Source organism: Canis aureus, chromosome 5, assembly GCF_053574225.1.
Source record: "Canis aureus isolate CA01 chromosome 5, VMU_Caureus_v.1.0, whole genome shotgun sequence".
Lineage (NCBI taxonomy): Eukaryota > Metazoa > Chordata > Mammalia > Carnivora > Canidae > Canis > Canis aureus.
Genome location: NC_135615.1, coordinates 20,354,777 through 20,370,574, shown reverse-complemented (window position 1 = coordinate 20,370,574; position 15,798 = coordinate 20,354,777). Strand labels below are relative to the sequence as shown.

General features: G+C 47.1%; 1 protein-coding gene and 1 long non-coding RNA gene across 2 annotated transcripts in view; both read left to right on the top strand.

Moving 5' to 3' along the window:
- The window catches only part of LOC144313789 (uncharacterized), a 112,735-nt gene extending 109,646 nt beyond the window's left edge, over window positions 1-3,089 (top strand). The window contains exon 4 of the long non-coding RNA XR_013379412.1: window positions 742-3,089. This is a non-coding gene — a long non-coding RNA (uncharacterized LOC144313789). The remainder of the gene's footprint in view (window positions 1-741) is intronic.
- A 4,473-nt stretch (window positions 3,090-7,562) lies between these two features.
- Window positions 7,563-15,587, top strand: VIM (vimentin). The gene is made up of 9 exons (XM_077897054.1): window positions 7,563-8,232; window positions 8,885-8,945; window positions 11,707-11,802; window positions 11,889-12,050; window positions 12,572-12,697; window positions 13,048-13,268; window positions 13,851-13,894; window positions 14,297-14,382; window positions 15,222-15,587. Exons 1-9 carry the CDS (start codon window positions 7,670-7,672, stop codon window positions 15,261-15,263), a joined length of 1,401 nt encoding a protein of 466 aa, XP_077753180.1. The 5' UTR covers window positions 7,563-7,669; the 3' UTR covers window positions 15,264-15,587.
- The last annotated feature ends 211 nt before the right edge of the window (window positions 15,588-15,798 follow it).

Here is a 15,798-nt window from a genome sequence, read left to right as displayed (position 1 = left end):
TTATTTGTCCCAAATATACAGGAAAAATATTATGGCTATATGTAATAATCAATGTATTTCCATTCCAACTTTACAGGTTGCCATAAAGAAAAATCAGAATTTTTATAAATTTCTTCAGTTCTTTAAAAGAAAACTGTGTTATTATGCCATTATTTTCATTAGATCCATTACTGAAATATCTCCTGAAAGAACTGGCACCACTCAGGAATTAGGGGATCTCCTCAAAACAGGCAGAGTCAATTCCCAGGATGTCAATACCCTTGGAGAAATTTTCTGGCAGTAGCATGGTCTTCTCTATCCTGAAAATCAGTAAAAGCATTATAGGGCACAAGTAAATACCTGCTTGTTTTCTTGTGGCAATCTCACTTGGTCAATAACTAAACTCTGAGTGTCATTTAGGTCACTTTCAAATAAGGTCTAGTTTTTATACCTGAGCTGGTTTCATTTTCTGTTTTGCATCCAGTAAACCAATACTGAAAATCTAGTTTCACATCTGTCTAACATCAACTTGAATTTTTCTGAAGTAGGTTTTTCCTCCATATGTTAATTAACATCTTTTTTTCCCCTCCTACGTACTGATCACCTTCTCTTTCCTTCGTCGTCGTACACTGTACATTAGATTTCGATGAAATTATAAATATTAGTAGCTCTCCGGGAAACTATGATCCGCTTTATTTTCCCCAAAAAAGCTCCAAAGAGAGTTCTAGGAATTCATCTTTAAGCTTTTTCTCTGAACTTTAGAAACTGTTCTAGAAGATACTGAAGAAGTCCCCAATTTTACACCAACTGTGAAAATGAGACCAACATAAGGCAATTGATATTAATTCCTGTGAATGGGCTGGAAGCGCCATAAAAGGTAGAACTGCATGATCCAACTTACACCTCGCCTACCTCATGAGGTTTCACTCTATGTAGACTACAGAAGGGAAGATACTTCCAGGTAAGAGGATTTGAATGAATTCCCTTTCACCTCAAATTAATTTCCTCCCTTAATATTTCCTTCCTTGTACACCACATCCAAACTCTCAGTTCCTATCCAGAAAGCTCTGAGCTGTTTGTTTGACTTGCTTGTCTCCTGAGTTCACAACCTGTAACAATCATCCCCCTGTGCCATCCCTGGAGCCCCCAAGGGCGGGCTCTGTTTACCATTCACCTGATCTATGGCAAACAGCCCTCAAATCCAGTTCCTCAATCCATCCCCCACAATATGCCACAACAGTCTTCCTAAAGAACAGCCACAAGCATGTCTTTCTCCCAGTCACAAGTGGCAGTGAATTCCCACTGCCCACCACAGTAAGTATAAACTCCTCTCTCTGGCATTTCATCCTCCAACGCATGATCCCATATTAGCATTGGATTCCCTACAACTGCTCCACAATCCAGCCATACTGGGATTCCTGCTATTCCCTAAATGCCCCCACCCCCGCACACCCTGCCGTCCATGCAATTTTTGCTTAGACTGTTTCATCAGTTTTGAACCTTCTTTCTTTATCAAGCTATAAAAACTGTACCCATTCCTCGAGTACCACCTTTTCTAAATATATTTTCTAGTCTCCCCCAAGAGGATATGATCATTTTTCCATCTAAACCCACTAGTATTTCATTCATATCTCTGTCAGAGCACTCGCCACATTCCGGTCTGTAGTACAGCTCTTTCTGTGGTTCCTGATCTTTTTTACAAGGCTGGGAGCTCCCCAGAGGTGGGAACATTTTCTTCCTTACCTGAGTTAACAAGCATTGCAGGCACTACAGGAAAGGAGGACACCTATCTGTTGAATGGACTATGAGAAAAGGGAAATGGGGTGTATTCCTGGAACAGAGAAAAGCTTAGGATCTCCCTGAAATTGCTATCTGGTGAGGAGCAGTGGGAAGGATGGATGTGCATATGTGGCCTGGTTTTCAAAGGCCATTGTTGAGTGCCATGAGCATCAACCTCTTTGGCAGTGAAACTTGTTTCCTTCACCATCTTTATTACAAATTTAATTCCTTCTTTTGTTCCTTTACCTGAGTATTGTCTCTCTGTATAATGTATATACACACACATCTCAGGTCTACATTCCAAGAGTTCACTCCCTCCAGTGTCTACAGGAGTCCAAGAGTTCACTCCCTCCAGTGTCTACAGGAGTTCCTGGCATATGGTAAAGAGTCAATACATGTATTTTGAGCCAGTGAATGAAATTTGTGGATCATAATGCCCTATAGAGATTAAATGCAGTCCTATGTAAAGTGACTGGCACAAAGCTTGAACATATTAGCACTAGAAATATTAGCCTCCTCCCTCCCTTCTTCCCTTCCTTCCTTCTTCTATGAATTACTCATGCATCGATCCACACATTCAACAAATGTGCCAGGTTTTTCTAGGCACCTGAATATAGGATAGTGAACAAAAGAGGAAAAAAAAATCCCTGCACTCATGGAGCTTACATTCTTTTTTGTCTTTATGGAAGTTACATCCTAATGAAAGAATGAATGATTCACTTTGGATCTTCAGGGAGTCTTAAGAATGGAGTTATTAAGAAGAAGAGGTTGTAGCTCAAAGACAGACATGTTGGTGGAGGCGAGGAGAGCCTGGGGGAAGGACATCAACTCCACTACAGCAGGGCTGAGGCACAAAATGGCTTGGGTGAGTGGCAACAAAATCGAGGAGTGGAAACAGGAAACGATGCGCCAGGATGGCCCTTGGATCTAAGTGACCTAAGAGTAAGAAGTGGCCACGATGATGAAGGTTTATAATCATAGTAGTGCGCTGGTTGCTCTGAACAGACAGGGAAGTTAGGAGGGGAAGTCACTGAGGTTGGCAGCTTTTAGAGGAGGAGATGAGCTACGTCCAATTTTGGAGATGATACCTTTGAAGAGAGGAAAGAAATCTAGGTAAAAATGTTTAACTCCCAAAGTAAGGATTTAGGGAGGAAGTGAAAACCAAACCCCGGGATCCCTGAGTGGCTCTGTTGGTTAAGCATCTGCCTTCGTCTCAGGTCATGATCCTGGGGTCCTGGGACCAAGCCCCGCATCAGGCTCCCTGCAGAGCGGGGACCCTGCTTCTCTCTTTCCTTCTGCCCCTCCCCCTGCTTGTGTGCTCTCTCTCTCTCTCTCTCAAGTAAATAAATAAAATCTTAAAAAAATAAAAAATAAACCCCCTTTGTATCTACTATGAATCACTGTTACATCCTCTGAATAACATAAAACATGATCAAGTCCATTCAGAGTCTGCTCCTTCACAGCATCAACCGATAATGAACCAGTCTCTTCAGTTCCTGGAACACAGTAGGGCCCTAAATAACATTTGTGAATTGAATTGGTTGATAGTAAGCAAAATTTCGTCATCAAGGAAGGCGAAAGAAAAGTGCATTCAGAGTCAGAAAATCCTGAACTGAAAATCTTGCCCCTTTCCTCCCCCCGCCCTAGTCATAAGACTATGAGCAAATTGTTAGCCCATATCAGACCCCTTAGCTGTAAAATGGACAATTAAATGCGCCTTGCAAGATGCTATGAGAGCACTAAGTAAAATGCATGCAAACCGGGGCACTTGGGTGGCACAGTGGGTGAGCATCTGCCTTCGGCGCAGGTCATGATCTGGGGGTCCTGGGATCGAGTCCAGCATCGGGCTCCCCGCAGGAGCCTGCTTCTCCCTCTGCCTATGTCTCTGCCTCTCTGTATGTCTCTCATGAATAAATAAATAAAATGTTTTTTAAAAAACGCATGCAAACTTCCTGTCACCCAGTAGGCACAAGCATTAAAGCACTTACGATACGAGAGATTATTATTCTCTTTATTCCCACGTCTTCTAGGTATTGCCATGTTTCTCACATCTCACTTTATCCACCTTCTCATTTCTCACATTCCACCCAGGCGATCCTGCTAGAAGCTGTCCTCTTGCTGTGGCCTCCTGCCAGCCAGCATTCCTAAAGCCCCCACAGGCCACTAAGCTCCTCTGCACATGGCTGGCTGGTCCGTCAGCTCAAATCACCCCATTCAACTGACATCACCACAGCTTGCAAATTCCAAAATCACTGTTAGGACTTTAGATTTGGTAATGTTTATGCCTGGCCTACAAGTTGTACCGCTGTGGCCTTACTCATACACAACCTGCACCATGCGGTGTTTGAAGGGGCTTCATAATCCAGCATTTAAAAATTCCTCTGAGATAGATTTTCATAGCACTCAAAAAAGGAAATATGAAAACCAAGAAAGCTCATGTCTACACACTGTTTACTTCTAAAAGGTAACTAAGAACGCGAGGCAGAGACAGAGCAGGATTAGTGATGCCACTCAGAGGTGTCAGTTCAGGCACAGTGATTTCCCACACGGACGACTACCGCCCGTTGGCTGGGGCGCTGTGCTAGGCACATGTATCTCTGAATGAAATGAAGTTCATTCTGCCCAAAGTCTCTTGCATTCTACACGAAGGAGTTAAAGGTGTTTTTGTAACCCCCAGTTCTCTACGCTGTACAGTCCACTCCTAGCTAGGGCAATTTCTAATAGGAAGGACACACTGGCTACTGAATCTGTGTGTGTGTGTGTGTGTGTGTGTGTGTGCATGTGCGTGCACTATATGGCAAGTGCTATGAATGGAAAGTTTGTGCCCCATCCCACCCCAGCTCCAAATTCATATATTGGAACCCTAATCTCCAATGCTTCCATAAATGGAGGCAGAGCCTTTGGGTGGTAACTAGCTTTAGATGAGGTATTGACCGTGGATCCCCCATTATGGGATTAGTGTACTTCCAAGAAAAGGAAGACACCACAGTTTGCTCTGCCTCCCCCATCTGAGGATACAGCAAGAAGGTGGCTGTCTGCCCACGAGAAACACAGGTCCTTATCAGACACTGAATCTGGCACCTTGATCTTGGACTTCCTGCCTCTAGAACTGAGAGAGATGAACGTCTGTTGGTTAACCCACACAGTCCATGGTATCTTGTCATAGCACCTGAGCTAAGGCAGCAGGTGAACATATCACAGTCCCGCCTGACAATACAGACTGCCAACTGGTTAGAAAGGAGAAGGGATACCCCTGAGATGATCAGGAAAGCCAGAGGAAGTCACCAGAGCCGTGAGGAATTTGCTGTGGTCACCAATAGGGCACATTGCCACACCGCACCAGAGCCTTGCCCTCATTTTCCATGGTGAGTCAGTCAGCAAGCATCCCCTGACAGCACCCCCTCATTGCCTGGGATCAGCACTTTAGGTGGGAGTGGGGTTCATCCTCTCTCCCCCCCCCCTCCATGGGAGATGGCTTTCTTCTCATCCTACGAATTCCAGGCACACTCACAATGGTGACATTTGCTGAGCAGTGGCTTGAATAAAGAGCTCTCAGGGAGCAAGATGGCAACGTGGAGCATGAGCTAGTGTGCCAGGGCACAGAGCCCCAGGAATGCCCCCCGGGAGTGCCCCACAGTCCCCCAGCATGGGAGAGAATGAAGGAAAGCCACAGCAGGGGAGCTGTGCAGCAAAGGTCTTTGACTTTGGCAGCGCCATTTGCCAGAGCTATCTGAAATGGGGTAAACAAAATATTGCCTAGAGGAGACCTGTACAAAGAAGCTAGGATAAACCCTCAATTTGGTTCTAAACTATTTTTCTTAAATGCCAGGTAACCTCCAGTACCTCCCCCACACACCCCACCACTCTGAGAAAAAAAAAAAAAAAAAAAAACAGAGGGAAGGCTGTTACCTCTTTTTCTCTTAACTATTTTAACTATTTTTACCCAGGTTTTGGAGTTAATCCATCCAGTACTCAATAAGTCTTCCTAAAAAAAACAAACAAACAAACAAAAAAAAAACAAAAAAACACAACATCATAATTTTTAAATTGCTACTTCATCACAATAAGGCTGGCTTACCTTTCCTCCCTTCATCTCCCTTTGGGGTAAGCACTCTCGTCTGCCTTTACTAATAATGCAACAACAGCCCTTGAGTTGAGTTGAGTGATTTACCTAGAAGGGTTCTGGTGGTGGAATCTGAACACTCCCTGGTGCCCGAGACCAGACGGGTTTTTTGCTGTTTGTTCTGTGGACAGTTTTATCTCTCTCACTGGAAGGCCAATTGCACTAATTCTTCTGGAGAACAGGCCAAAAGGACCTGTGACATTTCCCAGACAAGTCCCCAGAATCCTGCAATGTGCCTCCCTGAACCAAAACGAACCCATAAATCTATTTCCCCCAAACATTCTGTCCTTTGAGGTCTATGGTTGCCTTTCATTCATCATCAAGTGGGACCTTTTAAAGCAACATCTAACGAATTCTCTAATTGGGGCGGATTATATACCTTTAATGACTTCCACTGTAGCAGAAAAACCAGTGATCGCTCGATTTGATTTTGAAATTATGGTCGCTGATTTCCTCTTTCACCCAGAACTCTCAGATCGTGTTAAAAGTCGGGTGTGGTTTCATGGGAGGTGGCGGGGGGGGGGGGGGGGAGGCACTGGGAGGAACCCAGAGGAGAGGGAGGGAACTTTGCAAGAAAACCCTGCCCCCCCTCGCCCCCCAGCGCGTTCGTGCTGCCCGGGACCCCCGTCTGGGCCGCCGGGGGTCTGCAGGAGCGTCCTGCTGGTGGGAAGTCTGCACGTTTGGAGCACAGCCGGGCTTTGGAAAGTTCTTTGCAAAGAACCTAGGGGCGCTCTGGCATCCCCGCAGGCGAACCGCACAGCGAGGGCTGGGCCCGGCTCGAGCTCGAAGTTAGGGCAAACTCGGAGCGCACCGTGCGCGCGCGGCCCGGGGAGACCGAGGCCCCTCGTCTAACGGTCCCCGAGCCGCTCGGAGCCCTCGCGGCCGGCGGGCAGCAGGGCTCGGTGACTCACGCCCGTGACTCAGTGACCCCACCCCTCTCCCCCGGGCTTTCCCCGGAGCTCGCGCCCTGCACAGCCCGCCCCGGCCCGTTAGGTCCCCGGACGGGAACCCCCGAGACGGAGGCTGCGAAGACCTGCGGGCCGAGCCGGCGCTGCGCCAGGCCGCGCGGGGCCCCGGCGGGGCGTCCTGAGCCCGGCGCGCCCCACCTCGCGCTCCAATCTCAGGCGCTCTTTGTTCCTTTCTCGGCGCCTTCCGATCCTCGGGATCCCTCGCTCCCCCCTCTTCCTGCTTCTGGCCCGCGGGCCCCCCACCCCGCCCCAGCCCGCCCCGCCCCTCCCCTCGCCGACCGCAGCCCTGCAGCCGGGCGCCCCTCCCACCCGCCCGCCTACTCCCAGGACGCTCCCGCGGTGCCCGAGACCCCCACGCCCCCCCGGCCATCCCGAGGAGGGCCCCCCACCGCCCCCACCACGGCGCGACCTCGCCCTCCGCAGCACCCAGGGCGAAGCAGGGCGCGGGCCCTCCCCAGGAACGCCCCCGAAAGTCCCGGCGCAACCCAGAAGTAACGGGACGGGGCCCGGGCCGCGCCGCAGAGGGACGCGGAGGGAGGCTCGAGGGCGCCCCCGCCCCCCTTCCCGCGCCTCGTCGGGTCCCCATTGGCTGGCGCGGCCTGCGGCTGGGATGGCAGTGGGAGGGGGCCCTGGTTCCTAACGGGTTATAAAAACTGCGCCCTCGGCGGGGTCCAGTCCTCTGCCACTGTCGCTCCGGGTCCCCGCGCCAGAGCCGCAGCAGCGCGCCCGCCGCCCGCAGCCACCGCGCCCTCGCCCGCCGGTCCTCCCCGAGCCGGTCCGTGCCGCCGCAGCCGCGCAGCCCACCGCCGCCCTCCGCACCATGTCCACCAGGTCTGTGTCCTCGTCCTCCTACCGCAGGATGTTCGGCGGCCCGGGCACCGGGAGCCGGCCGAGCTCCACGCGGAGCTACGTGACCACGTCCACCCGCACCTACAGCCTGGGCAGCGCGCTGCGCCCCAGCACCAGCCGCAGCCTCTACGCCTCGTCCCCGGGCGGCGCGTACGCCACGCGCTCCTCCGCGATGCGCCTGCGGAGCAGTGTGCCCGGCGTGCGTCTGCTGCAGGACTCGGTGGACTTCTCGCTGGCCGACGCCATCAACACCGAGTTCAAGAACACGCGCACCAACGAGAAGGTGGAGCTGCAGGAGCTGAACGACCGCTTCGCCAACTACATCGACAAGGTGCGCTTCCTGGAGCAGCAGAACAAGATCCTGCTGGCCGAGCTCGAGCAGCTCAAGGGCCAGGGCAAGTCGCGCCTGGGGGACCTCTACGAGGAGGAGATGCGGGAGCTGCGCCGGCAGGTGGACCAGCTCACCAACGACAAGGCCCGCGTCGAGGTGGAGCGCGACAACCTGGCCGAGGACATCATGCGGCTGCGGGAGAAGTAAGGCGGCGCCCCCGGGCGTGGGGGGGAGGGTGGGGGCTGCGGGAGGTTGGGATTGGAGACCGGGTCCCCGCCCCCCCCACCCCCCGCCAGCGAGAAGCTGCCACGCCCTTGGGGATGTGGCTGGGGCGGTGGCTGCCTGGGGGAGCGCGGGTGATGGGGCTGTGGCGCGCCCGCCCCGCCCTGCACGCAGACCTCGCGGTTAGCATTTCCCCTCTACCCTCCCTCCCCATTGCCCAAGGACACCCCGCTTCGGGTTACAGATTGCTTCAAGCTACCGCGCTGTCTGGAGCCGAAGGCCCGTAAAAGCGATGAGCGCGATTTCCCCCCAAAGTTTTAGAAAGTTTCCTGGCCTCTTCTGGAGGGAGGGGGGAGGAGAGGAGGGAAGCGGCGGGTGCGAGACAAAGGGATTGCAGAGGTTCCCCGCGGCGGCGGCCCTGCAGGTTAGCGTGACGCGCGTCCTTGCTCTTGCACGCGGCCGCGAGGTCCGGCCAGAAGCCGCGGAGGGCAGTGGTTGCGGAAGCCGCAGTCGGCGGGCGCCGGGGAGGCTGGCCGCGCGGGGCTCCGGTCTCCGCGACGCGGTGGTTGGGTGTGGCCACCCCGCCCCTGGCAGTTTCTTGGTTCCCCTTTGGTGACTGTGCGGCTGTTGCAGGTTGCAAGAGGAGATGCTTCAGAGAGAGGAAGCCGAGAGCACCCTGCAGTCTTTCCGACAGGTTTGTAGATTCCCTTCCCGCTTGGGAGCCCCCGGACCGCACCCGAGGGGCGCGGGGCAGTTCCCGAAGTTACTTGACCCACGTCTAGGTTCTGCCAAACTTCAGGTCCGCGCGCAAAGCCCCCTAGCGGCGGAGCGGGCGCAGGTGCAGCTTCTGCGAATACCCTTGAATGAGCGAAGCCCCTTCTCTTAGGACACAAAGAAAATCTTTTAACTTTTTACTCCGTTTCGAGATGCTTTTTCCAGAGAAATAGGTCTTTTTTTTTTTTTCCGTTTTGTTTTTGCAACACGCATTCTCTTTCTGAACAGTTACAGTCTGATGTAGGTTAAGGTTTGCTCGGGTTAAGGCGGCTGACTTTTTACAAGGCCACCAAAAGCACAGTTCCGCCCTGGAGTTGGAAATGTTTACAAAAGCACAGTTCCGCCCTGGAGTTGGAAACATAAACGTAGTGGAGGAAACTTACCTTTAACTGGACTTAAGCCAGCAAGTTTCCTCCCCTTCTCCGCAAGTTCCATTGTGGCATTAAAGTTCTATGGAAGTGTCACTAGGCACAGCTATTTTGTGATCTCATAAGGGTGAAAAGGAGCCATCTGTCCCCTGGGCTGAAAGGTATTAATGGTTTCTACGGGCTTCACTATGGAATGTAGATACAGACATTCTGGCAAGTGTGGTGGCCCGGGACAGAAATAATAGGAGTCTTTGTGTCCCCAGAGGAGCTTTGCAACAGGCTACATTCTGATTGAATATGTAATGATGTAAGCGCAGTTCTAATTGGACACAAGTATTTGCTAACATCCGTTATCTAATATCTGGCCCAGACTTGTGAAGTATGCGACGTGAAAAGTTCTTAAAGCGACAGTCCTAGCTCACATTTTGAAAGGCCTTTCCTTATTTGGAAGGCAGAAGAGTGGATTTTTAAGTAAAGGACTATTTGTCTCAAAGTTAGACCGACTTAGAAGACTTTTAGTTTGAAATTGGAATTCAAAAGCAGGAAGAGCTTACCAGCACAGTTTTATGCTCCTGAACACTTACTGGGAGGGATATATAAGCTCCCAGATGAATAGTCTAGAATAACATTGTGAAGCCGAAATACATTTACTGAATTAAGTTAAACACTGCAGCGTGTGGTCCATTCTAGTAACTGAGCATTTATAATCATATCTGTGTTGTTCTCTGCAGAGTAGTGAGCTACTATAAAACTACTAGAATGAAAGCTCTGCTCTTTGGGGATTAGGGAAAATCTGTTATATTCTCATCCACAAAGTAGCATGGCACACTGAGCCTTCTGTAGAGGTTATAGTAAATGATCTTTTGCATCTTTTTTAGGGCTTACCAAGCAAAAAGGAATCTTTCCCAAGCCTGATTTTTTTTTATATTATCATCACATACAATTGCATACAAGATAAGACATAAAAAAATCTTATAACCTTTCCTGTAGGGGAAATAAAATCTTTGAGACATAAGAGTTTGCAATGGGTGGAAACACAGGAGAGCCATAGCAGCAAGAATTATGCATATAGTTTCATTATATGCATTTTGACCAGTCATTCTGAAACAAGTAACTGACTTTGCAAAGTGCTAAGTGAAGAGGATGGACACACCCTTGCAAGATGAGATGGGAGTTTAAAGAGAAAATTCTACCAAAGGAAGCAAAGAAAATAGAGGGCAGAATTATATTTCTTTTCCTTCAGAAGGAAAGAACTGCATCTTTGCCAGTGTACATTTTGAACTGGAGTATAAATCTAGCCTTGTAACATGAATGCTAGATGACTACATACCTGCTTTGCATTCTAAGGATATATTTCAGGAGGTTGGAATATAGGGGCGTCTGGGTGGCTCAGTCGGTTAAGCTCTTGATCTCAGCTCAGGTCTTGAGTTCAGCGTCCTGAATGCAGGCCCCATCTCGAACTCCACCCAGCATGGAGCCTAATTAAGGGGAAAAAAAAACATTTGAATAGAGGTAAAAAGAGCTCAGGTATACACTGAAGCTTTTGAAACACAAATTTCTGTTCTGCACACACTCAGGTGTCCGGGAAGTGAAATCTGATCAACTCCCATCTTATCATCACATTATTTCGTGACATTATATAAAAAAAGAAACCTTAAAAATGTGGTGACACTGATTTTTCTAGGTTTTAAGGAATAATAAAATCAGTCAGGGAAAGACAAATACCATATGATTTCACTCGTGTGGAATTTAAGAAAGAAACAAAACAAATGCTCAAAGAAAAAAGACAAATCAGAACAAATTCTTAGCTATAGAGAACAAAAACTGATGGTCACCAGAGGAAGTCGGAGGGGAGGGGTGAAATAGGAGATGGGAATTAAGAGTGCACTTAATGTGACGTACATGGAGTATTGGACAGTATTGTTCTATCGCTGTATCGTACACCTGAAATCTAGTGCTGTATGTTCGATATACTGGAATTGAAATTTTAAAAATAATGAAAAGCTTCACTAGTATAATGTAGATTCAGTAATGATTGATTAAGTGCAGTTTGCCATGTGCAGTTTAACATTTATTTATTTTCAGATTGCTTATTAACCATCTGAATACAGTGGGTCACAATTCAAATTTATTAAGAGATCTATATTACAGTTGTGGGTGATTTATAGACACGTAAAAGTCATAAAATTTGTCAACAACTTTACTTTTCATGGTAAAGAGACTGAGCTCATATGGTTCATTTAAAGTGAATAAATGAGATAAGCCATCGGCTTTAGCATATCCTCCAATAAACCCTGTCTTTTCTCAAACTAGGATGTTGACAATGCTTCTTTGGCACGTCTTGACCTTGAGCGGAAAGTGGAATCCTTGCAAGAAGAGATTGCCTTTTTGAAGAAACTACATGATGAGGCAAGTAGAGCCACTTCTAGTGGATGAATGCAGGGGAAGTTGCTCCATACTTGGCATGGCTGACCTTCTGTTTGTTCCTTCTTCAGGAAATCCAGGAGCTGCAGGCCCAGATTCAGGACCAGCATGTCCAAATCGATATGGATGTTTCCAAGCCTGACCTCACGGCTGCCCTGCGTGATGTACGCCAGCAATATGAAAGCGTGGCTGCCAAGAACCTTCAGGAGGCCGAGGAATGGTACAAGTCCAAGGTATGACACCAATCAGTGTAACCTGAACAGAAGAAGAGCATTTTGTTCTGCAAACACTTGCATCTGCCTTTATCCCTACATCCCCTCTAGCTTCTATCAGAAAGTTGGTTTGAACTTCTTGAACTTCTTGTTCAAGTCTTATTTGTTGCTGCAGCCTTCCTATCACTCACACCTTCTTTCCACCACCCCCACTTAACCGTACTTCAGTGTAAATCCCAATACCGCACCTGTGACCTCCACCCTTCTTGAATGCCAGTAATACATCAAATCTCTACTAGAAAATAGCAACGTCAGCATTCCACCGCTCTTCCTTTGCTTTTTCAGAACAGAAATGTAGAGATATTCTGAAGGATGTGGAGACTTGAACTGAAAATACAGAATTTGGTTTGGGTTATGTGCCGTGTTTGCTTACCATCTTTAAGCTTTAAGCTTTCCCGTTTTTCCAGGGAAGGTTGAATCAAAGAAAATCTGTGACCAAGTCCATTGGGTGGTCTACAATTTTTTTAATTCCTTTCTGACAGTTTGCCGACCTCTCTGAGGCTGCTAACCGGAACAATGATGCCCTGCGCCAGGCGAAGCAGGAGTCAAATGAGTACCGGAGACAGGTGCAGTCCCTCACCTGCGAAGTGGATGCACTCAAAGGGACTGTGAGTATCAGACCCCAAGAAAAGAGGGGATGTAACCAGCTTGTGTCACTCACATTGATCAAGTGATTGGTGCTCTCTGAATAAAACTTCAAATGAAGAAAAGTGTGTGTTTCGATCCAAAGGAAATGAGTTGTGCAGACAGATGCAAAAGGCACTTTGAGATGTGAAGGTTTTAGGGAACACATACACTGTTGCATCTAACACTTGATACTTGTTTTCTTCGCTTGAAATTGGCGTGCTCACCAATTTTTGGCACTAAGGGAACATATTGCGAAAGGTCCATAAATGGTTCAGGGAGGAGCTGGGGTTTTTCTGGGAAGTAACATCGGGAGCCTTTCTCATTCCTGCAGAATGAGTCTCTGGAACGCCAGATGCGTGAAATGGAAGAGAACTTTGCCGTCGAAGCTGCTAACTACCAAGACACTATTGGCCGCCTGCAGGATGAGATTCAGAACATGAAGGAAGAAATGGCTCGTCACCTTCGGGAGTACCAGGACCTGCTGAATGTTAAGATGGCTCTCGACATTGAGATTGCCACCTACAGGAAGCTGCTGGAAGGCGAGGAGAGCAGGTGAGAGCAGTGACCGAAGGGTTTAGGCACAGGAATCCGTCGGTGCCATTTGTTAGGAATTATGCCACTCCCTCTACATACATTCTTTCCGTCCCCAGAACATTTCTTCAAGGTAGTTACGTACCATTTTTTATAAATATGGAATCTTAGGTTGGGAGATTTAGTAACTTGCCCTCGTCCGTGTTAATCAGTGGTAGAGCTGGGATTTGAACTCACAACTCTGTGAGCACCAGCACTTTTCCCACTCTGCAGTGCTTGGAGAAAACGCTCAAAGTAAAAGATTTTAGGGCAGTCCCGGTGGCTCCGCGGTTTAGCGCCGCCTTCAGCCCAGGGTGTGATCCTGGAGTCCTGGGATCATGGAGCCTGCTTCTCCCTCTGCCTGTGTCTCTGCCTCTCTCTCTGTCTCTCATGAATAAATAAATAAAATCTTTTTTAAAAAAAGATTTTAAATGTGTTCATGAGACCTGTCACAGGTAAATACCTGTCCTAAGCAAATCCCTCACTTAATGAATGACAAGAATAAACATTCTTGTTTGAGTTGTTTTCCAAAAATTTTTACCAGTTTTCTTTATCTCTTTATAGGATTGCTCTGCCTCTTCCAAACTTTTCTTCCCTGAACCTGAGGGGTAAGCATTTCATCTCCCTGGGGGGAAGATTTCAGCAGCTTGTAACTACTCTATTTATGATAAAACACTAATTTGTTAAATGCTGCTTGAAAATGCCACACAAGATACACTCCTATAACATACCCGTAATTTTTAGAACCAAGTACTGTCTTACAATCTATGCTGCCAGTTAAATTTCAATTCCATTTGACTTCTTCCTTTGGAGTGGATGCTGGAATAGTCCACCCTAAGGTTACCATGTTATCAGACATTGGGCTTTCAAATAGGTCTTAAGTCTTGAGAATTGTGTTGGGAGGAGCACTTTGGATAATCATGAACATCACGATTGGTGTTCCTAATTTCTTGGGCAAAATAGTCACTTGTCTTTTTTTAAATTTCACTTTTACTAATTTCTTTATTCAGAAACCAACCTGGATTCACTCCCTCTGGTTGACACTCACTCAAAAAGAACGCTTCTGATTAAGACGGTTGAAACTAGGGATGGACAGGTGGGTATCTTTCCGTCAAAACCAGTGTAATCTCAGGCGGACGTGGATATCCTTGGGAATCCCTAAGTCACTATCTCAGATAACACCTGGCTGATTCAGGAGGTAGTAGTTTCACTCGTGACCCCTAAAAAGAGAACAGGCCTCTTCTGGCACAACACACAGCCAACTATTTGGCTCCTACATATGAAGGTGAGATAGTGATCTATCTGCAGTCCACAATAAGTGATTTTTTTCTATGCTCCTTAATTTAAGATGGGAGTATAGCTTCTTTAAGTTACTTCCTAGACTCGCTCCATGAGCGAACTTCATTAGACTACCTCGGTATCAGGAATGGTTTGATCTTGGACATACAGCCTGTCCCACTGGCTGCCACCTAAATACTCCTAGGCTCTTGGACATAGTGCAGGGATATGCAGTACGATCAATTAGTTTCTCATTACCTCTCTATGCCAGGAAAGAAATAGCCAAAATGAATTGTAATTTTCATGGAATCTTGCCTTGCACATACACTTAAAATGTACTCAGCTATATATTTTAGTATATTTTCATGGCTTTTAAACTTTGTTGCATAGGATTATTACAGCATCCTTCATAAACAATTTTAAATTTTCCTTTTTTAAGTCCTGACATTCCATTGGATATTTATTTTGCATGTAGAAGAGCAGTTTACACATGTATCTGTCTCTTCTAGCTGTGACCTTTGCTGTGCACAAACAGCTTCATGTACCTATTTTCACAATAAATTATACCTACTTAGTAGGATTTTCCTTTGTCATGCTTTATGGGGTAATCTGATCTTCCACAGGTATGATACTTGATTCGAATTTTTTTTTAACCAGGTTATCAACGAAACTTCTCAGCATCATGATGACCTTGAGTGAAGCTTGCCCAGATTCGGTGCAGCAATTACTACCAGCAAGAATAAAAAAAAAAAAGAAATTCGTATCTTAAAGAAACAGCTTTCAAGTGCCTTTCTGCAGTTTTTCAGGAGCGCAAGATAGATTTGGAATTAGGAGTAACCTCTAGTTCTTAAGAACCAACACTCTTAAAAGATTTAGGAGAAAGTTTACAACATAATCTAGTTTACGAAGAAAACTTGTGCTAGAATACTTTTTAAAAAGTATTTTTGAATACCATTAAAACTGCTTTTTTCCAACAAGTATCTGACCAACTTGTTTCTGCTTCAATAAATCTTTGGAAAACTCTTTTGCTGTGTTATTTGATACAATCTAAACAATTCTCTAAATTTGTGAGAATATATGTTTTAGTGAAATAATTTTTTGGCCCTGTTGGTGAATTCGCCCCAAAAATCAAGTTTAGGTTAACTTGATAAATTGAACTTACTTAGGCTTGAGGTATCACTCTTAATTTGGTCATTTTAAGTAAACTTCACTCCTTTTAAGTTATTTAACTTTA

Excerpts from the sequence above, each read along its gene's own strand:
- VIM (XM_077897054.1), top strand. The coding sequence starts at position 7,670 with ATGTCCACCAGGTCTGTGTCCTCGTCCTCCTACCGCAGGATGTTCGGC. Across the intron at positions 8,233-8,884 it reads ATCATGCGGCTGCGGGAGAA|GTTGCAAGAGGAGATGCTTC; the intron begins GTAAGGCGGCGC and ends CGGCTGTTGCAG. Across the intron at positions 14,383-15,221 it reads TTGAAACTAGGGATGGACAG|GTTATCAACGAAACTTCTCA; the intron begins GTGGGTATCTTT and ends TTTTTTAACCAG.